Source organism: Pelodiscus sinensis, chromosome 4 (genome assembly GCF_052426305.1).
Source record: "Pelodiscus sinensis isolate ZL-2025 chromosome 4, ASM5242630v1, whole genome shotgun sequence".
Taxonomy (NCBI): Eukaryota; Metazoa; Chordata; order Testudines; family Trionychidae; genus Pelodiscus; species Pelodiscus sinensis.
This window is the reverse complement of record NC_143055.1, coordinates 113,873,825-113,899,833: the sequence shown is the minus strand read 5'-3', so window position 1 is coordinate 113,899,833 and position 26,009 is coordinate 113,873,825. Positions and strand designations below refer to the sequence as shown.

At 45.4% G+C, this 26,009-nt stretch overlaps 1 protein-coding gene across 1 annotated transcript in view; it reads right to left on the bottom strand.

Annotated features, from left to right (window-relative positions):
* The window catches only part of LOC102463832 (all-trans-retinol dehydrogenase [NAD(+)] ADH4), a 42,502-nt gene that overhangs the window by 3,384 nt on the left and 13,109 nt on the right, over positions 1-26,009 (bottom strand). Inside the window, exons 2-7 of the mRNA XM_006130140.5 lie at positions 23,665-23,766; positions 22,215-22,356; positions 12,944-13,031; positions 7,638-7,869; positions 4,322-4,582; positions 2,513-2,648 (exon numbers count right to left, since the gene is read on the bottom strand). Coding sequence (XP_006130202.2) covers positions 2,513-2,648; positions 4,322-4,582; positions 7,638-7,869; positions 12,944-13,031; positions 22,215-22,356; positions 23,665-23,766 — 961 coding nt within the window. The remainder of the gene's footprint in view (positions 1-2,512; positions 2,649-4,321; positions 4,583-7,637; positions 7,870-12,943; positions 13,032-22,214; positions 22,357-23,664; positions 23,767-26,009) is intronic.

The window sequence follows — 26,009 nt, the reverse complement described above, 5'->3', positions numbered from 1 at the left end:
TACTGTGTACAGATGTGGTCTTCTCACCTCAAAAAAGATATTTTGGCCTTGGAAAGGGTTCAGAAAAGGGCAACTAAAATGATTAGAGGCTTGGAACGGATCCCATATGAAGAGAGGTTAAAGCAACTAGGACTTTTCAGTTTAGAAAAGAGGAGACTGAGGGGGGATATGATAGAGGTATATAAATCATGAGTGGTGTGGAGAGGGCGGATAAAGAAAAGTTATTTATTAGTTCCCATAGTAGAAGAACTAGAGGACACCAAATGAAATTAATGGGTAGCAGGTTTAAAACTAATAAAAGAAAGTTCTTTACACAGCATGTAGTCAACCTGTGGAACTCCTTACCAGAGGAGGCTGTGAAGGCTAGGACTATAACAGAGTTTAAAGAGAAGCTAGATAATTTCACGGAGGTTAGGTCCATAAAAGGCTATTAGCCAGGGGATAGAAATGGTGTCCCTCGCCTTTGTTTGTCAGAGGCTGGAGAAGAATGGCAGGAGACAAATCACTTGATCATTGTCTTCGGTCCATCCTCTCTGGTGCATCTGGTGCTGGCCACTGTTGGCAGACAGGCTACTGGGCTAGATGGACCTTTGGTCTGACCCAGTACGGCTGTTCTTATGTTGCACTTTCCACTATAGGAATGTAGTGATTCTGTTGGTATTCCCTGGCTAACCCCATGGAGTACAAAAAGCTTTCTGTATTTTCTATGAAGAGAGGAAAGTAACAGTGGGGCTTAGTCATTAAATCAGTGCTCAACTTGAACATATTTTTCCTGTGAGTTTTTTTTAAACTACTCCTCGTTACCTCTGGAATTACCAAGAGGCATCAGGGTTGGATTACCCAATAGGCAGACTAAGCATGTGCTTAGGGCACCAGCAAAGCAGGGGCACTAAAAATAAAAGATTTTATGGTATAGTATTTTTATTTTGAATTACATATGGGGGGGGGGGGGGCACCAGGTCTTAATCCAGCCCTGAAGAGGCTTAACAGTTTTTAGGTAAGAGCACGCATATATAAACTAATTTAAGTTCAGAACAATTATTTAACACACTCTCTTGCTTAAAGCATGAGTTATGCAAGGTTGTAGCGTATGGTGTTGTCAGTCATTAAACAAGCATTTAAAGTCACCTCTTACTCTCATTCCATATGTGGAATGGCCATTGAAGTCAATGGGGATTTGGCCCAGAAAAGCAAAATTGTAGGCAAAATATCTTCCTTGTTTAGCAGCCCAGAAGGGGTCATTCACATACTTCATTTCACAGCATGGAGAGCATGGTCTCTCTAAATTGATAGGCCACAAGCCACCTCTTTTCAAACTAGTTGTACAATTTAGAATAGTAATTTGTTTGTTTTGAAGATCTACAAGTTTGATAATCTGTATGTACAGCAATATAAATCATATCCTTATCTTATTTTGGGGCAGAGCTTATTTAAGGGCCATTTAGACTACTGAGATACATATTTATACCCTGTTCGTCATTGTGGCATCTGAGCCTTAAAAGACCACAACCAAGTAATCAAGTGGGCGTGGTGACATCTGCACATGAGGCCTGTGCACCAGTTCTGTCAGTTTTGCTTTGAGGGTGTGAGTGGTGAATAGCCCTTGTGCTGGACTTCTGCCATGGTGAATTTCTCCCATGAATCTTTGTTGTGTTCTCTCTCACTTCCTATGACACTGAATGTTAAATTGGGTTGGTGATTTGGCTTGTAGTGTTTCATTATTATTATTGTCGTTCAAGGCAGGTAGGGCGTAGAGATGGGTTTGTGTTTGTGGAAGTTGAAATCAGTGATCCATGATCATCCTGACACTTTCAGGAACTGAGTTGCACAGGCTGCTAAGAAAGCTCAGTCTCCAGTTCTGCTGAGTTTGACAGAGAACTGTGCTTCTCAAAAAAAAAAAGCCATAATGGCAAATCTTTGTGGTGGAGGAAGGTGCAGCTCATCAAAGAGGCTTGCTGATGTATATCTTTGAAGGCGAGAGCCATGAACTTGAACTTGATCCAGGATTTAGTAGGGCACCAATGTAGTGATTGAAGCCCAGGGGTGAAATGCTCCTACTGAGCAGTAATTCTAGTCTTTTCTGATGAAAATAATTACAGTGATTCACATCCCTATAAAAAGATAGGGTGAATACACCAGACTTTGGGCTTGAAATTTTTGGAATTGCTAAATTTCACAGGATTCCTCTTCCCATTTTCTCCTTGTGAAAAATCTCACTTCCATGTTTACTCTCTTGTATGGAAACATTTTGTTTTTCCTATAAAAATACAAGACAGCAAACAGCTTAGCTTCCAAGAACGCTATCTGAAGAAGGGGCAAGATTGTGCAATTTTGGATTAATTTTCTTGAATTGGACGATAGTCTTTTTATTTTTGTTTACATTTCCCCAGATGTAGTGCAAAACAGTTGCCAACATGTTTATATCTTAGATCTCACATGAGATGGATAATACTGTTCTTCCATTCCCTCCCCCGGCGCCTTCCTTATGGTGAAACTATGTAAGAAAACTGACCTCCAAAGAAAGTGGCATTTATTTTCTTTCCCATTATCAGTTGCATTGGAGAAACAGCGATTGTTTGTCCTCCCACAGCCACTCCAACAATCACACAAGTTCCCCAGCCCACTGTGGTGCACTCAAGGGCAGCATTCTGAAAAACAAAGCAAACTCAGATTTAGAGAGCAGAAATTAGTCAGACTTTAGGCCCTTTACTCCATTCATAATTCAATCAATTACACTTCCATGGACTTTAACGGGAGTTTGAGTGAGGACTGTGGTGATAGCCATGGATTAAGAGGTAACATATTGTCATGGATCAGCCGATCCGACAGAGCGTGGCAGTCTAGACGTGGATCTGTCGGCTGGGGATCCTGTAAACGAGGTTTACAGGATCGGTCGGCAAAGGCTTCCCCAGCCGACAGATCCGCGTCTAGACTGCCGTGCTGTATCGGATCAGCTGATTGTCAGCACAGCGCGGTGGCCATGTTTATTTTAACGAAGTGGGGATTATTTAAAACCCCACTTCTTTGACTATGCCAAATAATCTAATTTACATGGCTCTGTCGACGGAGCCATGTAGTCTAGACACATCCTAAGGCTCTGTGATGGATAGAAGGAGTGCTGGCCAGCACTCAGTGACTAATGGGTTAAACTCAAGTAGCTAACAGTGTTGGCAGGGAGCCAGAAGAACCAATGAGATACAGTGCTGAAATTTAAATTGTAAATATATTCCTGCTGTCTGCTCTGTTTGTGGAAGTTCTAAGTTAGTAGCTGGAGGAAACAAGATGAAGTAATCAAATGGAATTACCATGCCTACAAGAAATATTGGGCATGGGAATGGACTGGGCCTTGAAGTGCAGATTAGTACAGATTATGAGTATATAAAGAAATGTATGTTTAGTCACAATCAGGGTATTTTTCTTTATTTTGCTGTTTGGTTAAACTTTTCTGTGTGAAATCCATGTGCCGCCTTCCCCTCCCTCATTCACTATAACTAAGATGTGCCAGAGATTCCATTCTTCTCTGTGTTTTAATCTGCTCTTTTTCTCAGTTGCTCAAGTATATCTTTTTGTTTGGTTAATAAAATCACCTTTTTTAAGGTGATGATTTGATTCTTGTGTCCTGGAAGGTAACAGGTCTGTTTGTGTGCCTGTCTAGGCTGAGAGGTCAGCTACTAGAGATTGAAGTTTGTTTTCTGTTTTCTTTTTTCAAGCTCTCTTTTGGTAAAAGAGCTTGAGGTACTCCTCTGGAAGAAGTTCAAGTGATTCTTCCTGAGTTTTAAAAGAAGGAGTTGGACACCTGATGGTGACAGTGTCAGAGAATCTGTGACTCTAGGGAGTTTTTGTAAGCAGAGCCTGTAGAGGCAAGGTATTTTTAAAGTCTCTTGTGGGCCCCCATCTTCTGCACTTGGAGTGCTAGAGCGGGGAACAGCCCTGACAAGTCCTATAGATTAACACAGTAAATTCAGATACTGATAGTGTATATACCAGGGTGTTGGCAAATGCCCGTTAAATGGCATCATTACCACTTGAATGGCTCTATCACAGATTTGATGTTCGGCTAATGGATCTGGCAGGCTTTTTCACTTTTAAGTTAACTAGATCCTCTCTGGAGGAAGCAGAGCAGGGATAGGAAGAGTGGGTGGGTGGACATTAAGACCCAATGGTGCCCCAAATTTTCAGGTGTCCTATGCAACTGCATATTTTGAATATACGTAAGGATGGCTCTGCCTGGCAGAGCAGCAAAGGATCTTATGATGAACACATCTATTATCCATAAGCAAGCCCTGTGACCAGTCTGTGGTACAGAAGAACATAAACATACCATGACTGCAACGTTACCGATGCATTCAATGGCAAAATCGACACCACCATCATTCATTTCAGTTATAACCTCCTGAATGGGTTTCTTGAAATCCTGAGGATTGAGGCAGTCGGTAGCTCCTAACTCTTTTGCCAATGAAAATTTATCTTTGTTGATGTCAATTGCAAAGATCCGAGAAGCTCCAGAAACTTTACAGCCCATAACAGCTGACAGGCCAACTCCTCCTAAGCCAAAGACAGCACAAGTAGACCCAGGTTCCACCTGCAATAAGAAGAAAGGTTAGAAAATGGCTTTAGAATTCTGGAGATAAAAGCACCTTCTAAATGTCTGTCTGTGATCTCCGGTTCATATCAATAAACCACAGCAAATGCACAGGTCGGATGGGACTATATCAGTTGCATTGTTTGAAAAATAAAATAAATGATCCACTTCTTGTGTTTTGTAGCCTGTAAGCCTTGTATCTTCTTCCAAACCTTGCCTGCAGCTTATATACTTTCCAAAACCTTTTAACTATCTCACTCCATTTGTTCTGTTTTAGCAGTAATGCAAGGGACCTGCAGAAATCTTATTTCTGTAAGAAGTTAGCATTGGGAATAAAGTAGGTAATCAGTTCCATACATACAAGATGGGAAGCGACTGTCTAGGAAGGAGCATAGCGGAAAGGGATCTAGGGGTCATAGTGGACCACAAGTTGAATATGAGTCAACAGTGTGATGCTGTTGCAAAAAAAGCAAATATAATTCTAGGTTGTATCAACAGGTGTGTTGTAAGCAAAACTCGTGAAGTCATTCTGCCGCTCTACTCTGCACTAGTTAGGCCTCAGCTGGAGTACTGTGTCCAGTTCTGGGCGCCACATTTCAAGAAAGATGTGGAGAAATTGGAAAGGGTACAGAGAAGAGTGACAAGAATGATTAAAGGTCTAAAGAACATGACCTATGAAGCCAGGCTTCATGAACTGGGCTTGTTTAGTTTGGAAAAAAGAAGATTAAGGGGGGACATGATAGCGGTTTTCAAATATCTAAAAGGGTGTCACAAGGAGGAAGGAGAAAATTTGTTCCTCTTGGTTACTGAGGACAGGACAAGGAGTAATGGGCTTAAAGTGCAGCAGGGGAGGTTTAGATTGGACATTAGGAAAAAATTTCTAACTGTCAGGGTGGTCAAATATTGGAATAAATTGCCAAGGGAAGTGGTGGAATCTCCCTCTCTGGAGATATTTAAGAACAGGTTAGATAGACATCTGCCAGGGATGGTGTAGACGGAGCTTGGTCCTGCCTTGAGGGCGGGGGGCTGGACTCGATGACCTCTCGAGGTCCCTTCCAGTCCTATTATTCTATGATTCTATGATTCTAAGATGGAGTAGGGTAAGTTATAACATATAGCTTATTAGCATGCATGGAAATTTCCAATCTTGTCCATAAGGCCGGGTCAAAACCACAAAGATGTCTAGAGTGCTAGCCAAAGTAAAAATATATATTAGACATCCTTTTATATTGTATGCATTATATTGTATTGTATATTGAAGAGCAGAGAGACCCAAAAATATAAATGAGGTGTCCTGTTTGTCCAATAAAGGTGAACACCTGGTCAGTTTCAGCATCGTGCCCATTTTTGGAGTTAAGATGTATTATTTCCAATCAAATATGTACACCTTCAAATCTTAAGTTGCGGAAATCTGTTTTTGCATTGGTTATTGGTTTACGTAAAAATGCCAATAAAAAGGCTATGAATGTTCTGCCTGGGGTCAACATTCCCCTATCTTTCCTTGCCTTTCATACTGTTCTTTACACTCACTTCTATTCCTTGCTACCGTATCTTCTTGTTCCCCCACTAAGAACCCTGCTTCATCTGCAGAATGAGGCTGGTTCCTTCATCTCCTGAGGGTCTTCATATATGTTTAGTCTTGATGTTACATTTACATTGATAGTGCAATCAGAGGCCACTGCCGCCATTTTTGAGGTAATCATTTAAAGCCTTTTACCATGTATACTCATAATACTCTTATCATTAAAAGCATTCAGTTTTAAATGTCAGTGGTCTAAGTGTCATTGTTGTGAATCCCGAAATCTGCCTTCTGACATAGAGCTGTCTGGTTTGTAACTTCTGTGGCCGGAAGGAGGAGAAACCTAGAAACCTTCTGGTCAGATTGGTGAGCCTCCTCAGCAAATTCCTAATAAAACTCCAGTCAGCAGTGTTTACCATCAAGATCTTTGATTCATGACTGACCCAAGAGACCACACCTCTCAAATAGAGTTTGGTGTGTTGGTTAAGTATTCATGACTTCTAATTAATACCAGAAATGTTGAAATTTGAAACTGAGGTTATATGCAAGCCATCAAGTACAGTTTTGTTTTTAAAACTAGAACTGTACTAAAGATTTTTAAAATGACATAGTACAAGTACAGGAACAAAGAGTAAACTTTTTATTAAGTTATTTTACATTTTACGTGTATATATATCTATATATCTATATATACATACACACACACATACACACACAAACTAGAAGATTTCCCAATAGTGCTTGCTTCCTTAACTGAAATTATTTTTGTTTTTCTTAATTTAAACCATTGCTGTGGAGTAGAGCTGGAGATGAGGGGTTCAGTATGCAGGCTGCCCCAGGGAGAGAGATCAATCCTAGCCCTCTCTCACTGCAGCAGCTTGGGGTGAGGTGTGAATCACCTGTTAATGGCCGCTATAGGAGGCACAGCCCGGAGACATGTGCATGTCCGCTGGCTGGGGGACAGACAGAAAGACACATGAACAGACAAACTCTCTGAAATATATAGTAGATTGCTGTCCCTTTCTCTATCCCTGTCCCCTGCTGCCCCAATAGGGTTATAGCTGTCCTGGTCTCCATCTATCACCTGTGGTCATTCTACAGTATAACTGTCCCTGCTCGCAGAACCCTCCCATGTTATGACAAACAATTATATTCCAGGCACATCCCATTTTCCTAGCACAACCAAACCCTTACCTTGCTTTAAGTTATAATAATAGGAAGCTGCATACTTAATTTGGGACCTAACTCTTACCATTTAGGAAGAGTTCTTGAATAGACAGAGACACACACTCACTCAGTGAAGACAGACAAAGTCAAATATGTAGTAGATATGTATAATATAAAATGGTTAAGGCTAATGTTCTAGAAGAGTATATTCTTTTTTTAAATTAACTTTTGGAGACAGTATTGCTCACTATTTCATGCAAACAGACCTACAGAATTCATTATAATCATATGGAACAAGTTCCCTAATAGAAGGGGCTATTCATGTTAGTATAGGTATAGTGACTAGGAGATGGGCTTTAATTAGCTCACCTTGGCAGTATTGATAGCAGCTCCATAACCAGTGGAAAATCCACAGCCTATCAGGCAGACTTTTTCCAGAGGAGCAGCATCGTCAATTTTGACAAGAGAGGTTTCTGCTACAACAGTGTATTCAGAGAAGGTGCTAGTTCCCATGAAGTGGTAAATCTGCTTCCCTTTGCAGGTAAACCTGCTGGTACCATCAGGCATCAGGTCTTGATCAGATATAGCTGTTTTAATTTTGCTAGAGAGATAACAACAAAAATTGAATTAATATTGTGCTTTGCAGGATGGGGTCATAAATCAAAATGATATGGACAAACTGGAGAAGTGGTCTGAAGTGAATAGGGGCCTGAAGTAAATAGTAATCTGAAGTTTAATAAGGACAAATGCAAAGTACTCCCCATAACAAAGAACAATCAGTTTCACACATACAGAATGGAAGTGACTGTCTAGGAAGGAGTACTACAGAAAGGGATCTAGGGGTAAAAGAAGCAGTGAGGGACAAAAAGGCATCTTTTAAGAAGTGAGTCCAATCCTAGTGTGATAAATAGAAAGGAACATAAACACTGTCAAATCAAGTGTAAAAATGTAATAAGAAAAGAAAAAAAGATTTTGAGGAACAGCTAGCCAAAAACTCAAAAAGAAATAACAAAATGTTTTTTAAGTACATTAGAATCAGGAAGCCTGCTAAAAAACCTATGGGTCCCCTAGATGATCGAGATATAAAAGGAGCAATCAAGGACGATAAAGCCATTGTGGATAAACTAAATGATTTCTTTGCTTCAGTCTTCACGGCTGAGGACGTTAGGGAGATTCCCAAATCTGCTGCGTCCTTTGTGGGTGATGAATCTGAGGAACTGTCCCGGACTGAAGTGTCATTAGAGGAGGTTTTGGAACAAATAGAAAAACTTAATGTTAACAAATCTCCAGGACCAGATGGCATTCATCCAAGGGTTCTAATAGAACTCAAATGGGAAATTGCTGAACTATTATCTGTGGTTTGTAACTTACTTACTTACTTACTGCCCGTTACGCCAATGGCGCATAGGGCAGCAACAAAGTCCTTCCACTTCTGTCGGTCGCAGGCCAAAGCGCCTATTGTTCCTCAAGTGTGATGATGGTCTTTTAATTCTTGTTCTACCGTTCGGCGCCAGGTTGTTTTTGGTCTTTCTCTCTTTCTCTTCCCATCTGGTTTCCAGTGGAGTGCAATTTTCATAATAGATCCGTCTTCTCTTCGTAACACATGACCTATCCATCGCCAGCGTCTTTTCATAATTATAGTAGCCATGTCTTCTTGTTTACACTGAGACAGTAGATTTTCGTTGGAAATTTTATTTGGCCAAAATATCCTGATTATTCTTCTAAGATTCTTGGTATGGAATGTAGACAATTTAGTAAGGTCTCGTTGTATCATGCGCCAACATTCTGCTCCATAGAGAAGCACTGGAAGAACACAGCTGTTGTATAGTTTCAGCTTAGTGCACACGCTGTACTTTGAGGATTTCCAGATGTTATTCATACTGATAAAGGCATTTCGTGCTTTACTCAGTCTATTCTGAATGTCTTGCTTACTTCCACCATCTGGGGTGATGATACTACCCAAATATACAAATCTATCAGTAAAGGGAAAATCGTTGTTATTGATCTTGATAGGGGTTTGTGTTATAGTGTTCAGAGTCATGACTTCTGACTTCTTCTGGTTTATCTTAAGGCCAACTTGTGAGCTATATTTATTTAATTTATCTGTTTTATCTTGCATATGCCGATGAGTGTGAGAAAGAAGTGCTGGCGGTCCATCCTAGAGGGTGTGGTTTGTAAGCTATCCTTTAAATGGGCTTCCGTACTTAATGACTGGAAGGTAGCCAACGTGACACCAATATTAAAAAAAAGGACTCTAGAGGCAATCCTGGCAATTACAAACCGGTAAGTCTAACTTCAGTACCGGGAAAATTAGTCGAAATAATAGTAAAGAATAAAATTGTGAGGCATGTAGAAGAACATAATTTGTTGGACAAAAGTCAACATGGTTTCTGTAAAGGGAAATCATGTCTTACTAATCTATTAGACTTCTTTTAAGGGGTTAAAAACATGCAGACAAGGGGGATCCAGTAGATATAGTATGCTTAGATTTTCAGAAAGCCTTTGACAAGGTCCCTCACCAAAGGCTCTTGTGTCAATTACACTGCCATGGGATAAGAGGGAAGGTCCTTTCTTGGATTGAGAACTGGTTAAAAGACAGGAAACAAAGGGTAGGAATAAATAGTAAATTTTCAGAATGGAGAGGGGTAACTAGTGGTGTCCCCCAAGGGTCAGTCCTGGGACCAATCCTTTTCAACTTATTCATAAATGATCTGGAGAAAGGGGTAAGCAGTGAGGTGGTAAAGTTTGCGGACGATACCAACCTGTTTAGGATAGTCAAGACAGAAGCAGACTGTGAGGGACTCCAAAAAGATCTCACCAAACTGAGTGATTGGGCAACAAAATGGCAAATGAAATTTAATGTGGATAAGTGTAAAGTAATGCACATCGGGAAAAATAACCCCAACTATACGTACAGTATGATGGGGGCTAATTTGGCTATGACAAATCAGGAAAGAGATCTTGGAGTTATTGTGGATAGTTCTTTGAAAACTTCCACGCAGTGTGCAGCGGCGGTCAAAAAGGCAAATAGGATGTTAGGAATTATTAAGAAAGGGATAGAAAATAAGACACAAAATATCTTACTGCCCCTCTGTTTAAAACTATGTACGCCCACATCTTGATTACTGTTTATAGATGTGGCCTCCTCACCTCAAAAAAGATATTTTGGCCTTGGAGAGGGTTCAGAAAAGGGCAACTAAAATGATTAGGGGTTTGGAACGGGTCCCATATGAAGAGAGGTTAAAGCGACTGGGATTTTTCAGTTTTGGAAAGAGGAGACTGAGGGGGGTATGATAGAGGTATATAAAGTCATGAGTGGTATGGAGAGGGCGGATAAAGAAAAGTTATTTTTTAGTTCCAATAATAGAAGAACTAGAGGACACCAAATGAAATAAATGGATAGCAAGTTTAAAACTAATAAAAGAAAGTTCTTCACACAGCGTGTAGTCAACCTGTGGAACTCCTTTGCAGAGGAGGCTGTGAAGGCTAGGACTATAACAGAGTTTAAAGAGAAGCTAGATAATTTCATGGAGGTTAGGTCCATAAAAGGCTATTAGCCAGGGGATAGAAATGGTGTCCCTGGCCTCTGTTTGTCAGAGGCTGGAGAAGGATGGCAGGCGACAAATTGCTTGATCATTGTCTTTGGTCCACCCTCCCTGGGGCACCTGGTGCTGGCCCCTGTCGGCAGACAGGCTACTGGGCTAGAAGGACCTTTGGTCTGACCCAGTACGGCCATTCTTATGTTCTAGGGGTCATAAGCTAAATATGAGTCAACAGGGTGACATTGTTGCAAAAAAAGCAAACATGATTCTGGGATGCATTAACAGAAGTGTTGTGAGCAAGACAAGAGAAGTCATTCTTCTGCTCTACTCTGCACTGATTCGGCCTCAGTTGGAGTATTATGTCTATTTCTGGGCACCACATTTCAGGAAAGATGGGGAGAAATTGGAGACGGTCCAGAGAAGAGCAACAAAAATTATTTCAGGTCTAGAAAATATGAGCTATGAAGGAAAGCTGAAGGAATAGGACTTATTTAGTTTTGAAAAGAGAAGACCGAGAGGGGACATGATAGCAGTTTTCAGGTATCTAAAAGGGTGTCTCAGGGAGGAGGGGGGAAAATTGTTCTCCTTGGCCTCTGATGATAAGACAAGAAGCAATGGGCTTAAATTGCTAGGGTTGCCAGATGGTTTCAACAAAAATACCAGACACACTTGACATTACATCACAATCTACATTACATCTTATTTAGAAAATACTGGATATTTACATTTTCTCATTTATATTTTCTCAGTTTGTTTCCCAAACAGAAAGCTCAAATACCGGACTGTCCGGTTCAAAACCGGACACCTGGCAACCCTATAAATTGCAGCAAGCGAGGTTTAGGTTGGACATTAGGAAAAACTTTCTAATGTCAGGGTGGTTGAACATGAATACATTGCCTAAGGGAGGTTGTGGATTGCTGGAGATATTTAAGAGCAGGTTAGACAGACATCTATCAGGGATGGTCTAGAGGTGCTTGGTCCTGCCGTGAGGGCAGGGGACTGGACTTGATCTCAGGGCAGTGTTATCTTCAAGTCATCATTGTCAAATCCAAATCGAGTCTTAAGTCACTACAGTTAAAGTCTCAAGTCGAGTCTCAAGTCCCTAAAGTCACTTTCAAGTCAAGTCCCAAGTCTTAAATTTAAAAATGTCATCACTTTTGTGCAAGCCATCAATATCGGCATTTTCGGACAATTTTTTCACCAAGTCAACTTAACAAAATTAGCAAGACTCAAGTCGAGTCTCAAGTCACAAACAATGAACCCGAGTCGAGTCTCAAGTCGAGTCACCTAGGCGACTTAAGTCGGACTCAAGTTCAAGTCACGGGACTTGAGTCAACAACTCTGTCTCAAGATCCCTTCCATTTCTAGGATTCTATGAGTCTATGATTGTTTCACTGCCCCCTACTGTCAGAGTCCCTCTACTGATTCACTATCCTTTTGCTACGCCAGTCAGAGGCTCCACTTGAACAAAGGTTGTCAATTTTGCCAAATGGTGAATTGGTATTTGTAGACTGTGAACAGGAGAATTTAGGAGGAGCCCAACCATCAAATTCACTGTCATGTCTGTCCTGAACAAGGATTTTAACTGGGACCTCCAGATGTTCCCCTCTGCAAGATTAGTGAACCACCTAGATCCTAACGATCAGCTTTTCCAACAACATACCTGAGAATAAATCTCCCATGGCTATTACTTGTACTTAGAAGCTGGCAAAGCCCAATATTTTATTCATTACACTTTCTAAGTGTTTGATAAGCAAGATGATTAAAAAATGTAGTGTTCTCTCATACTGGCACAAAAAGGGAGCTCCTGAATCTCTGCTGCAGGGTGTTTCCCTGGTGCGACGGACAAAATGTAGCTTACTGCTAGGCTGTCCTTCTCATTACAGTGTAAGAAACAAGTTAGGGGCAGGAAGGATAAGGCACAGTTGGATCCAGCTGTACTCCAGCTATTGCTGGTTAGTGGATGGTCTATCCCAGCTGGTGAAAGTTAGAGCAGTCCCCAGGATCAAGCTACACAGAGAATCATGGAAATGTAACTGTTTCCATGATTGCTTCTCAGCCACTTCTAGCTAAGGCCCCATCAAATAGCCTCCCCTACTGCTCCCTGCAAGAGAGAATATTTGTAATGCCTACCTGATCTTTTCACAAAGGTTGGTCTTTGGACTCAAGCAGAACTTACATTGGCCACACTGAGGCATATAGAGTGGAATAACCTTGTCACCTAGAAGAAACAATATTTATTGGATATGGTTTGTTTAAAGTTATTATGACATTTTTTTTCAAAGTCTCATAGGCCCAGACCTCCTAGTTCTCCATTCTTAGAACTTCTGAAGCCCCTATATATGTTTAGTTCTCTGTTAGTTTTTCAACGTCTGGTTTGCTTGAGATGTTAAATATTACATTCAATATTTTAGCTTACGATATGGTTTCTAACAACATTACTTATACCATATTACATTGAATTTCTATTTTCCACACAGTATGTGATACTATAATATAGCTTAGCAGAATAATAATCCAGATGTTGTTTATATTCCCTGTCCAACACTAGAAACTGGAACAGCTCTACATTTTTTCCAAGTTAGGTCTGTCAACTGACCTTGGAATATAGGGCAGATGAGTGCTGTACAAAACACAGAATAACAGTTCTTGACCTGGAGAGCATATACAGAGGAAATGGGTTGCAGTGATCAACTCACAAAAGGGAGTGAGTTTTATTAGCAGTTATTAATTGATCTCCAGTGCATACTTCTTGTGAATAGTTAAGAAGGACTTGAGTGAGGAGATGGTGGCTAGGAAGCAAGCATTCTATGTATTTGGGGAAGCTTGGGGAAAGACAGAGCTAGGAGTGGAGCAGCAACAGGGCACAGAGACTGAAGGAGACAAGGGATGAGATAGATAAAAGCCAGAACTGAGACTCTGTCTACACTGGCAATTGAGAGACAAACTCTTGTCATTCACAGGTGCTTAACCTCCCACCTTCTCTACTTTGCCACAGCAAGCACTAGTGTAAACAGTGCATTAACGCAGCTCACAAGGGATGGAAGTTTTCTGTCCACAAAAGTGTGGACAAACAGTGTTTATACTTCCTGACTCTTAGGGTACGTCTAAACTACGTGGCTCTGTCGACGGAGCCATGTAGATTTGTTTGTTTGACAAAGTCAGATGAAGCTGATCAGCTGTTTGTTGGCTCAGCGCGGCAGCCATGTAAATTTAAATGAAGCCACGATCATTTAAATCGCGGCTTCATTTGACTTTGCCTATGTGTCTAATCTACATGCCTCTGACGACAGAGGCATGTAGTCTAGACACAGCCCCTGTGACATGACTGTCAACACAGATGTGTTGCTAAAAGCTGTGTAGTAAAGACATACCCTGAGTTGGGCAGAGTCTGAAAGGGGAAGAAAAGGAGTTCAAATTCTGCTTGTTGGGCACATGGGAAACAATGGAGGAATTCAGAGAGGGAGTGTGATATTTAGATCACCGGGCAAAGAAAGAACAAGTTACTCACCCTGTGTATTAACGGTGGTTCTTCGAGATGTGCCCCGTGGGTGCTCCACTCTAGGTGTCGGGTCCATCCCGGCACCACTGGTCAGAAGATTTCAGAGCCATCTTCGGCCGGTCTGCGCATGCCCCCTGCAGCACGTGGCTTTCACGCCTTTGATCACGAGCGCAGACCGGCCCCCCCCGCCAGTTCCTCTCACCGCTCAGTCCCTGAAATGATAAATCAAAGGGAGAGACCTGGAGCGGAGAGGAGGGTGGGTCGTGGAGCACCCACGGGGCACATCTTGAAGAACCACCGTTACTACACAGGGTGAATAATTTCTTCTTCTTCTTCGAGTGGCCCTGTGGGTGCTCCACTCTAGGTGACTGTAGAGCAGTAACCGGAACACCAGCACTCCGGGTCAATTAATTATTGCCTGTAAAAGACAGGACTGCGGAAGCCACCGCGTGGTCTGACGCCCATCGTTGCACTATGGCATAGTGTCTCATAAAAGAAGTACTTGAAGCCCACTTAGTGGCTCTACAAATATCCGCTAGGGGAACTCCCCTGGAAAAGGCCATAGAGGTTGCTACTGCCCTAGTCGAATGTGCCCGTGGATTAGAGGGCAACGGTCTGTTATGAATAGAGTGACACGTGGGTTATGCAGAGGGAGATAAGCTTAGCTATGCGTTGAGTTGAAAGCGCCTGCCCTTTGGATCGCTGCGCTGTTGATACCAAAAGTTTATCTGTTCAGCACCACTGTCTGGTTCTGTCTATGTAGAAGGCAAGGGCACGTCTGACATCCAGTGTATGAAGCATAGCCTCCTTATTTGAGGCATGCGGCTTTGGATAAAAAGAAGGAAGTACAATCTGTTCGTTGATGTGAAACGACGAAGAGATCTTGGGAATGAACGCCGGGTGCAATCGTAGCGTCACTGCTTCTTTTGAAACAATGTGAATGGGGGAGTCGACATCATCGCTCCTAACTCACTGACTGCGCGCTGATGTAATTGCAAGCAGGAAAGCAGTCTTCATAGTTAGTATCTGCAGTGCTACGGATGCCAGTGGTTCAAAGGGGGGAAACATAAGCATTTCGAGTACTAAGTCCAAATTCCACGACGGTGGAGGAGGTCTCCGAGGTGGACTTATATTATTTAGACCCTTGAGGAATCGCTTGGTGGTCGGGTGTGAAAACAATGAGAAACCCTGTATCAGACAATGGAAAGCACTGATGGCTGATAGATGAACACAAAGGGATGCCAATGAGAGTTTTGAAGTCCGCAAGTGAAGCATGTCTCGAGGACCTGGTGTAACGGAGTAGACAGCCGTCGGACATTGTTTTGAAGGCACCAAGATGAATATCTGCGCCATTTAGCAAGGTAAGTACGTCTTGTTGAATCTTTTCTACTGTGAATCAGAATGGACTTGACCTGCTGTGAGCAAAGGTTCTCATCTCGTTCGAGCCAGTCAGGAGCCACACTGTCAGATGTAACATCTCTAGCTTGGGATGTAGAAGAGAACCCCGTTCTTGAGAGAGAAGGTTCTGGTGTAAAGGCAGAGGCCACGGAGGCCGTAGAGACATCCTGTGCAAGAACGGATACCAAGCTTGTCTGGGCCAGCCGGTGCTATCAGTATTACCGTTGCTGCCTCCATTCTGATCTTCTCCTGTGTTCTGGGAATGAGAACTATCGGAGGAAATGCGTACAGTAGTGATTTTTTCTAGTTGGTTAGTAGTGCATCGCCTAGGGATCCCTTGCCGATCCCTGCTCTGGAACTATTGGCCTCAGTGATTCGTTGTGCAATTTCTGTCAATCTTGCAATGTTATCGAAGCTATGATTGGACAAGAGCGCCGCATAATTAGCGATACGCAGGAGAAGTGTGGATGAAGAATACACCTTACATCCAAAAATGTCTAGCTTTTTTGCATCCTTGTCAGCTGCTGAATTTCTGACCTGTGGGCTCTTTGCTCTCTGCAAGGCTGTCTCCACCACCAGTGAATTAGGCTGGGTGTGTGAACAGGAACTCTGCCCCTTTGGCTGCTATGAAATATCTTTTCTCAGCCCTTTTACACGATGGGGTAACTGAAGCCGGCGTGTTCCAGATCTCTGAAGCTGACTCTAGAATTGCCTCGTCTAGCGGTAAGGCCGCTCTGGACTGATGCCTAGGGTGCAAGTTCTTCCACAACTTATGTTGTTTCGCCTGCACGTCCGTTAGTTGAACTTCCTGCGACTGTGCCACCCTCTTGAATAGGTCTTGGAATTCACGGGCATCGTCCGGTGGTGAAGGATCCGCCACGAAAACTGCGTCATCTGGGGAGGATGATTGGACATCCCCAGGGGAAGCTGCAGGCATGTGCTCGTCCGTATCTGAAATTTGACCCGCCTCTGCATCAGAAAGGACTGATACTGAGGGGGCCGTGGGAAGGGGCGGCTTCGGTGACTGAGGTCTTTGATATTCTGGAGCATGTGGTGAAGATCGTCTATGATAAGACTGATGGCAACAGCAAGAGTGGGAATGGGAGTGTGATCTGCCCTTCCTTATAGGGGCATGATAACTCCTGTGAGCGTGATAATCATAGTCAGGAGATGATCTCCTTGATGCATATATTCTGCCATGCCTGCTCCAATATGATCTGGGAGGAGAGTAGGTCAGCGAGTGAGATCTATGTGGAGAGACACAAACATATCTATAGGAGTAATTTGAGCAAGAGCGTCTATGAGAATTGCTATATGCAGAGGAATAAGCACCCCGTCTGAGTGACATGCAGGTGGGGAAGGCTCAGGCAAGAAGTACGGTGAAGGCGACCTGGAATGGTTTCTAGGTGCTGATTTCCTTGCTGCCTTAGTAGGAACAGCTGTCAAGGACTGCAGAGCAGCTGTCAGGTCTCCTGCTGGGTTGCCATAGTTACGCTCATCATGCACCGGCTGACAGTGTCTTGGAGGCAGAGAGGTTGATTGTAATCTCAGTGCCGAGGGGTGGGAAGACTGAGCAGCTCTACCGAGTGAATGATCTCACATGGCACGGAGTGAATGATCTCACATGGCACGGAGTGAATGATCTCACATGGCATGGAGTGAATGGTCTCACACGGCACCCGGGGTGCTCCGTGGGAATTGCTCTCTTGCGGTGCCGGCTGCCCTGTCGGCACCGTGTCTACGGCATGGTGAGCCGTGGTCTCCCAGTGCCGCTGTCTCTTCTCTGGAGCGGCCAGTGCTCACTCCTATGGAGGGGTCAGGGGTGCCCTCAGCAGTGCAGACTCCGGTGCTGCTCCTGACTCGTCCCGCTGCTGCAGGGACGGTTCCTTGTCAGGCGGCATCGTTGGTGGCATTAGTGGCATGGCCAGCTTATCCTCCAAAGGGGTTCTGGTCCGTGCATGCTCCCTATAAGTAGGGGAAGCTGCTGCAGGAGCCCAAACTGCGCGCAGCTTGGATGATTCTGCCACAGACCAGGAAAGTGATTTAAATGCCGGTCGAATGCCCACTGTTGCTGCCTCTGACTTGTCCTGATTCACCCGCGGCAGGGGGACGGCGGGGAGAGAGCGGGTGGGAGAAGCCTTTTTCTTTTTTGTTTTAGGCACTCCTGGTGATAGTGCCCTTCTCTTCGGAGCAGTTATTTGCTCCTGTGAAGTTTGTACAGGCTGAAGAGCCTTGTCGCAGAGAAGAAGCTTGAGCCGGAGATCCCTGTCCCTGCGCGCCCGCGGAGTTAATTTCAAGCAATGAGTGCATTTTTGGGGTACATGAGACTCCCCCAAACAACGGACAAAGACTGTGTGATTGTCTGAGGCTGGCATAGCCTCTTTGCACTGGGAACACCGTTTGAATCCTGGTGTCCCAGGCATGATGAAATTGACTAGGCAAACTGCCGCACTGGCAGAAATTGACTAGAACAAAGTCTCTCTTTTTTTTCCCTTTCAAAACTAACTAATTAACAGGAAACTAACTACTGAACAAAGACTAACTATTTTACAATTCTTTCTGACAGAATTTTCTCTGTGTCTGAGGAGATCGCAAAGCTCCGCCAGCAACCTAGGATGGTAGAGAGGAACTGGCGGGGGGGGGGCCGGTCTGCATTCGTGATCACAGGCGTGAAAGCTGCAGGAGTCATGTGCAGACCGGCTGAAGATGGCTCTGAAATCTTCAGACCAGCAGCGCCTAGAGTGGAGCATCCACGGGGCCACTCAAAGAAGAAATAATTTTAGCCGCCACCTTTAGGTTGAACTAAAGATGTCGATGCAGCAAGCCAGAAAAGAAGAGGTTGCCTCACCATGCAGCTGTGTAAAAACAAAACAACACCCACACAAAAACCACCCCCCAAAAGGGGTTATAGAAGGGAAGGGGGAAGCCTGACTACAGTACAATAGCTGATCAGATGGCAAAGAGCCACCTGCTTTACTCATTGTCACAGGGAGGCTGGACTAGGTGAGTGATCCCAATTCAGATAAGCAGCTGGATCTGTAAAGGGCTGCTAATAGGTAGGTGGGAGAAGGAAGGAGTGAAATATGTTGAGCCCTAAAGAGGAAGCTGCACTGGAGTGAAGCTAGCTCCTGTGGTGGGCCCCTAGAGTAAGGGAGTTAAGGAAGCAGTCCTGTAGTAGCTGCTCTGGGAAGAAGCAGAGCTGATGGAGGCTGGGGCCCTGAAGCCTGCGATCAGTAATTGTGCTAGCACTGTGTTGTGTGTGTTTGTTAGCCTCCTTGCCTGAGTTTTGGTGTGGAGACATTAGCTTTGGATCTGGGGAGAAGTGACAGCCCCTGGTGATATTCAATAATTTGTTGCTGACCAACCCCCGGGGCATCAGTTTCAGAACCTGTTCTTTCAACTTGAGAGTGGAGAAGTGAGGAAGGAAGGGATAGAACTTGGGTGTTTCAGCAACAGGCGCAGCAGACACCAAGCTGTTCAGTCTAAATACAGTGGCTGCGTCTAGACTGGCAAGATTTTCCGGAAATGCTTTTAACGGAAAAGTTTTCTGTTAAAAGCATTTTCGGAACAGAGCATCTAGATCAGTGGTCCCCAACCTTTTGAGGTTGTCGGGAGCCAGGGGGCGTGTCCGTTTGCCCGCCGGATGCCAGGGGGCGGGGACACTTGCGCGCCCGGGGGTGGCCCCCCCATAGCTGCATGCCCGGGGGCGGGGGCCCCCCCATAGCCACGCGCCTGGGGCCGTTGCCCCCTCCGAGGGCTGCGCGCCTGGGGCTGGCGCCCCCCCCGCCAAGCGCCGCGTGCCCGGGGCCGGCGCTCCCCCCGCCAAGCACCGCACGCCCGGGGCCGGCGCCCCCACCCTCAAGCGCCGCGCGCCCGGGGCCGGCGCCCCCACCCTCAAGCGCCGCGCGCTCAGGGCTGGCGCCCCCACCCTCAAGCGCCGCGCGCCCGGGGCCGGCACCCCCCACCCTCAAGCGCCGCGTGCCCGGGGCCGGCACTCCCCCCGCCAAGTGCCGCGCGCCCGGGGCCGGCGCTCCCCCCGCCCAGCGCCGCGCGCCCAGGGCCGGCGCTCCCCCCGCCATGCGCCATGTGCCCGGGGCCAGGCCAGCCCCGAGCACCTGGTGGGTGCATGGAAATGCCCCCACGGGCGCCATGGCGCCCACGGGCACCATGTTGGGGACCACGGATCTAGATTGGCATGGACGCTTTTCCGCAAAAGCATTTTTTGCGGAAAAGCGTCCGTGCCAATCTAGACGCGCTTTTCCGCAAAAAAGCCCCGATCGCCATTTTTGTCATCGGAGCTTTTTTGCGGAAAACAAATCTGAGTTGTCTACACTGGCCCTTTTGTGCAAAAGCTTTGCGTAAAAGGGACTTTTGCCTGAACGGGAGAAGAATAGTATTTCCGCAAGAAGCACTGATTTCTTACAGTAGGAAGTCAGTGCTTTTGTGGAAATTCAAGTGGCCAGTGTAGACAGCTGGTAAGTTTTTCTGGAAAAGCGGCTGATTTTCTGGAAAAACTGGCCAGTCTAGACACAGCAAGTGAGAATTCTTTGGCCCGGCAGCATAAGTGTCCATTTCTAGATTGCTCTGCAGCTGCAGGTTTTTTTTGTTAGTTATTTTTGTGCATTATAACTGAAGGTGATACATCTTCAGCAACATCCATGTGAACCGCACTGTGGTCTTTCCTTCACAAATCCTAAACCCTAATCAGTCATAATCAACATCTGAGTTATTGCTTGTCCCAGACTCCTAGAATATGTATACACTGCAGCGTTTTTCCAGAAAAACTATACTTATCATCCACACTGCTATTGTACTCTTTTGACAGAAAGCTGAAAGAACAGAGGGGTTTTTCCAACAGCGATAAATCTCTTTCTACAAGGAAGAAGCCTTTTTCTGAAAAAGCTTTTTCAGAAAAATGTGCGTGTGGACATAGAAGAGGGAGTTCTTTCTAAGGAAGAGGCCTCCAGGAAATAACACAGGTGTCCTAGTGGCTACTCCATCCATATTAACCACAACTTAAATGCAAGATAGCGTCCAATCAATGTGGATGCCAACTTTTGAAAAAGCATATTGCTTTTTCATTGCACTTTTGCTGTGTGGATGCTCTCTTTCGAAAAAAGTATTCCTGGAAGATCTCTTCCGGAAAAGCTTCTTCCAAAAGAAGCTTGCAGTCTAGACATAGTCCTAGAGATCAAAACTAGAAAGGACCTCCAGATCCTCTAGGTCTTCTAGCTTGACCTCTTGTATATCACAGGCCACCAAAACCAAAAACCCTAATGCCACTTCCAGTGTGTACCAGCCCACCCTATCCCTGTTTTTTCAGAATAAGAAGACACCCCTATCCTTCCAAACACACTGTGAGGGGGAAGTCCCTTTCTGACCTGAAGGGATATGCCCCGAAGCATGAGATTTCAGGAATGTAAGACAAACTGGAAGGACAATCAGGGCTGCTGAGCCTTGCCCAGTATCCTCACAAGCAACTCTGTCGTGAAATCCCACTCAAATTTGTCTAGCTCTATTTGTTACAATTAATTGTATGCCTCCACCACTCCTATTGGGAAGCAGTTTCATAATCTCAGTCCTCTGATAGTTAGTCCTTCTAATGTCCAGACTGAATTTGTTCAAGGCCAGTTTATACCCATTTGTTCTCGTACCAGCATTATCTTTCAGCTTAAATAGCTCTTCAACTTCCTTAGGGCTCGTCTACACTGGCCCCTTTTCCGGAAGGGGCATGTAAATTTCACCTATCGTAGTAGGGAAATCCGCGGGGGATTTAAATATCCCCCGCGGCATTTAAATAAAAATGTCCGCCACTTTTTTCCGGCTTTTAAAAAAGCCGGAAAAGAGCGTCTACACTGGCCCCGATCCTCCGGAAAAAGCGCCCTTTTCCGGAGGCTCTTATTCCTACTTCAATAAGAGCCTCCGGAAAAGGGCGCTTTTTCCGGAGGATTGGGGCCAGTGTAGACGCTCTTTTCCGGCTTTTTTAAAAGCTGGAAAAAAGCGGCGGACATTTTTATTTAAATGCCGCGGGGGATATTTAAATCCCCCGCGGATTTCCCTACTATGATAGGTGAAATTTACATGCCCCTTCCGGAAAAGGGGCCAGTGTAGACGTAGCCTTAGTGTTTACTCCTGTCCCCTGCAATGTATTTAGAGAAAGTAATCATATCCCCTGATCACATTTGGGGGAAGAGTGGTGTGGCGTGAAGGAGTAGTTCAGTTTATGTGCACTCTTTTAAAAAAATGTACTAGTGCTATGTCTTCTTGGCGTAATCCATAAATCTGGATCCTATTGCATCCTATTGCATTTTCTCCTCCACAATGTATAAACACCAAAGTTTAATTATAGCTAAACTTCAACCCTAGTAGAGGTTCTTCACTGTTTGCAGCAGTTCACACCAGTATAAAGCATTGACTTTAACAGAGTACCATCAACAAATAGCCATTGTTCAGAATGGTGAATAAAGCCCAGACATTGCAATGGTATAGATAATATCTCAGTACCTGGTTTAAATTTAGTCACTCCTGGTCCAGTGCTCTCCACAATTCCTGCTCCTTCATGGCCCAGGATGACTGGAAAAAGACCCTCCTTAAAACTGGGGCTTATAGCATGCGCATCACTACGGCACACCCCTGTAGCAACAATCTGCAAGGCAGTAACACCTTTATATTTATACTGTAGGTTGATAATGGAGAATTGCAACTGTGACTTGAATCAAATTAGTGAGCTATTCTTACCACTCCAACACCACCAAGTTTGATGGGAAATGTGAGTTACTGCCTTGATAATACCAACTACTTCATTAGTATTTTGATAGAAATGTAGCCGTGTTAGTCTGGTGTAGCTGAAACAAACAACAGGACTATGTAGCACTTTAAAGACTAACAAGATGGTTTATTAGGTGATGAGCTTTCATGGGCCAGACCCACTTCCTCAGATCAGATTAGTATTGTGGTTTTGTGTGACCCAACACTTATCAATATACACAGGAGAAAATAAACAGTTGCCTACCCTTTTTAAGATAGACAAGTAATCCTAAAACGTATGACGACTCTCTTTCTTTTTTGTTGAGAATACACAAAGTGATTTAAATCTGATTATCATGAAATTTTGCCAGAATGTGCATCTTGGTGAGATTTAGGGAATGTAGTACACTCTGGCTCTTCTGTCCCTCTTCAGCAATACAAAGCAGCTATCATCTCATCTTAAATGGGATTTTAAAGATGGGCAGCAGGTACAATAGGCCAAGAGAAGTGCTGCACTGTCGCCGGACCATGTTTGTTGGTGTGGTGATGGGATTTTTGCTTTTTATTAAGTGCCATGCACGTACCAGGGCAACTAAGGAGATGGTATGTGCTACTCAGTTTCCTGGGTTCATATGCTAAGATCCCTGGACTCCATGAAATTCTTTCATAATGAAACTGGGATGTTGAGTAACACATGCCACCTCATCAGACACCTCAGAACCTGCATGTGCATAGGAAAAGCATAGGTTCTTCTTCCAGAAGGTGGAGAAGAGCTTTTGAATTTTCCTGTGGGGAGGCTTAGGGTCTGCCGCGGGGAGGTGCAGTTGCAGTATCTGTCTGGCCTGGGCTCTTGCCAGCTTGGGGCTCCTCTGGGCAGGTTGATGGTGGGAGGGGACTCCAACTGGTCTAGGATTCCTTTGGCCATGGGACGGGATGAAACGTGGGAAGGCGGGGGTGTCTCAGGGCTTTGGAGACAGAGAGGACAGGGGTTCTCTGGGTTCTGGCTGTGGAGGGGACAGGTGGGAAGGGTGGAGCCGGGGAATAACTTGTCTGAATTGGGGCCCACCTGCTGTTCATACTCCATTTGTTTATGTCTGATTTGCACATTCAGGATATGTTTGTGAATCTTAATTGCTGTTTTCAAATGTAATAGCCTTCATTGCTGTGCAACTCCAGTTTTACACCAGTGTCACTCTACATGACTTACCTTAACTCGAATTTCATGTTCTTTGGGTGGGGCGACTTCAACCTCCTCAATAGAAAAGAGGCTCCCTGCTTCCCAGGCAATGGCTGCCTTGCATTTAATAACCTTGGAAAAGAGTAAGTACATGTCAGATTTAGAAATTTAATTTTATTGCACTCCCTTCAGTGCATTTTGAGAAATAGAGCCTGATACTGATCTCGTTCATCCTGGGATAGTCAAGAATAATTCCATTTAAATAAACGAAAAATAAAAAATAATAAAATTGTATAACAAATGGAAGGAAGATTGATAGTAATGAATATAAATCAAAAGTTAGGAATTGTAAAAAATTGATAAGGAAAGCAAGGAGACACAAGGAGGAATCTGTGGCTAACAGAGTTAAGGACAATAAGAAACTTTTAAAATACGTTAAGAAAAAAAGAATCCTTATACAGGTATTGATTCTTTACTAGAGGGAAACAGTAGATTTATCTGTAATAATGCCGAAAAGACAATTTCTGATGAATGGGAGGCACCCTTTTCTAGACACCTTAGCCGTTCAGTTAACTAAATTGCCTGTAAAGGATTAAACTGAGATGGTGTGTCTTCGGGAAGCCAGGAGAGCCAATGTGAAAAAAGTGTGAGATATGAATTGGAAAACAGGTTCTGCCTGCTTCAGTTCTTTGTGTGAGTTCAGAGCAGGAGCTGGGGGAGAGAGAGAGACTGAGCCAGGAATAAAGCATGGAATTTTCAGCAATATCCATGTCTAGAAAAGACTAAACCTTGGAACAAGAGATATATAAGTGAACAGGGAATGTTTAGTTAGACGAGATCAGATTATTTTCTGGTTTGTGAACCCCTCTGCTCTGAATCCAGGTAACTTCCCTCCCCTGGGGTATGTCTACACTACAAAGTTAGTTCGAACTAACGGATGTTAGTTCGAACTAACTTTGATAGGCGCTACACTAGCACTCCGTTAGTTCGAACTTAATTCGAACTAACGGAGCGCTTAGTTCGAACTAGGTAAACCTCATTTTACGAGGATTAAGCCTAGTTCGAACTAGCTAGTTCGAATTAAGGGCTGTGTAGACCCTTAATTCGAACTAGTGGGAGGCTAAGGCTTCCCAGGTTTCCCTGGTGGCCACTCTGGCCAACACCAGGGAAACTCTATTGCCCCCCTCCCGGCCCCGGAGCCCTTAAAGGGCCACGGGCTGGCTACACAGTTTGTGCCAGTTGCAAGGCTGCCAGCACTCATGCCAGCACACCCTGTACCTGCCACACTATGAGCCAGCCACCCGAGAACACCCAGCCCTCCACTGCTCCCCAGGACCAGCCTGGCGGCTCCCAGGAGCCTGCCTGGGGGCGCAAAAGGCGGGCGCCCGCTTGGTCAAGTGCGGAGATCGTGGACCTCATCGAGGTTTGGGGGGAAGCCTCCAATGTCCACGATCTCCGCACTAGCCACAGGAACGCGGCCATCTACGGCCGCATGGCTGCCAGCCTGGCCGCCAGGGGCCACCAGCGCAGCCGGGAGCAGGAGCGCTGCAAGATTAAAGATCTGCGGCAGTCCTACTCCCGGGCCTGCCAGCCAGGGGCCGACCCGGAGGCCTGCCTCCACTTCCACGCCCTGGACCGCCTCCTGGGGGCTCATGCCGTCCCTGCCCCCCGGGACGTGACAGACCCCGGGGCAGAGGGCCCGCTCTAGGAGACGGAGGAGGAGGAGGAGGGCTCTGAGAGCCAGGAGCCTGCCGCCAGCCTGCCCAGGACCCGGGACCCCCGAGGCACCCCACGGAGCCACTTGCCTGTGTCGTCCGAGGCCGGGGAGGCGTCCACATGTGAGTACCATGGGAGCCCCGGGACCGTGCGCCTGGGCCTTGCCCACCAAGGAGCAGCAGCTGGGGATCCTGCAGGGGCCCTGGCCTTGCAGAGGGGAGCTGGGTTTCACACACTTGGGCCCTGGGATAATTGACCGCTGGTCTTGTTGCACCACAGCTGCAACACCTGGGCCTGCAGGGCGCACCACACCGCTTGCAGCAGCTGCCCGTGCCCGGGCAAGCAGGAGAGCCAGGAATGAGGAGGAGTACCAAAGGCGGCACCTCCGGTTCATGGATCACCAGCTCCGCACCCAGGACCACTGGGTCCAGGAGGACCTGAGGCTGCGCCGGAGGAGTCTGGAGGTCCTGGAGGAGCAGGGCCGTGCCCTGCGAGGCCACCTCCAGAGCCTGCTCGACCGCTTCCCATTTCCTCCTCCCCCTGCTCCTCCTGCTCCTCCTGCTCCCCCTGCTCCCGCTCCTGCTTCCTCCACACCCCCTGTCCCTCCTGCCCCCCCCAACCATTTCCCACCGACGCCCCCGGATCCGCAGTGTGGCGAG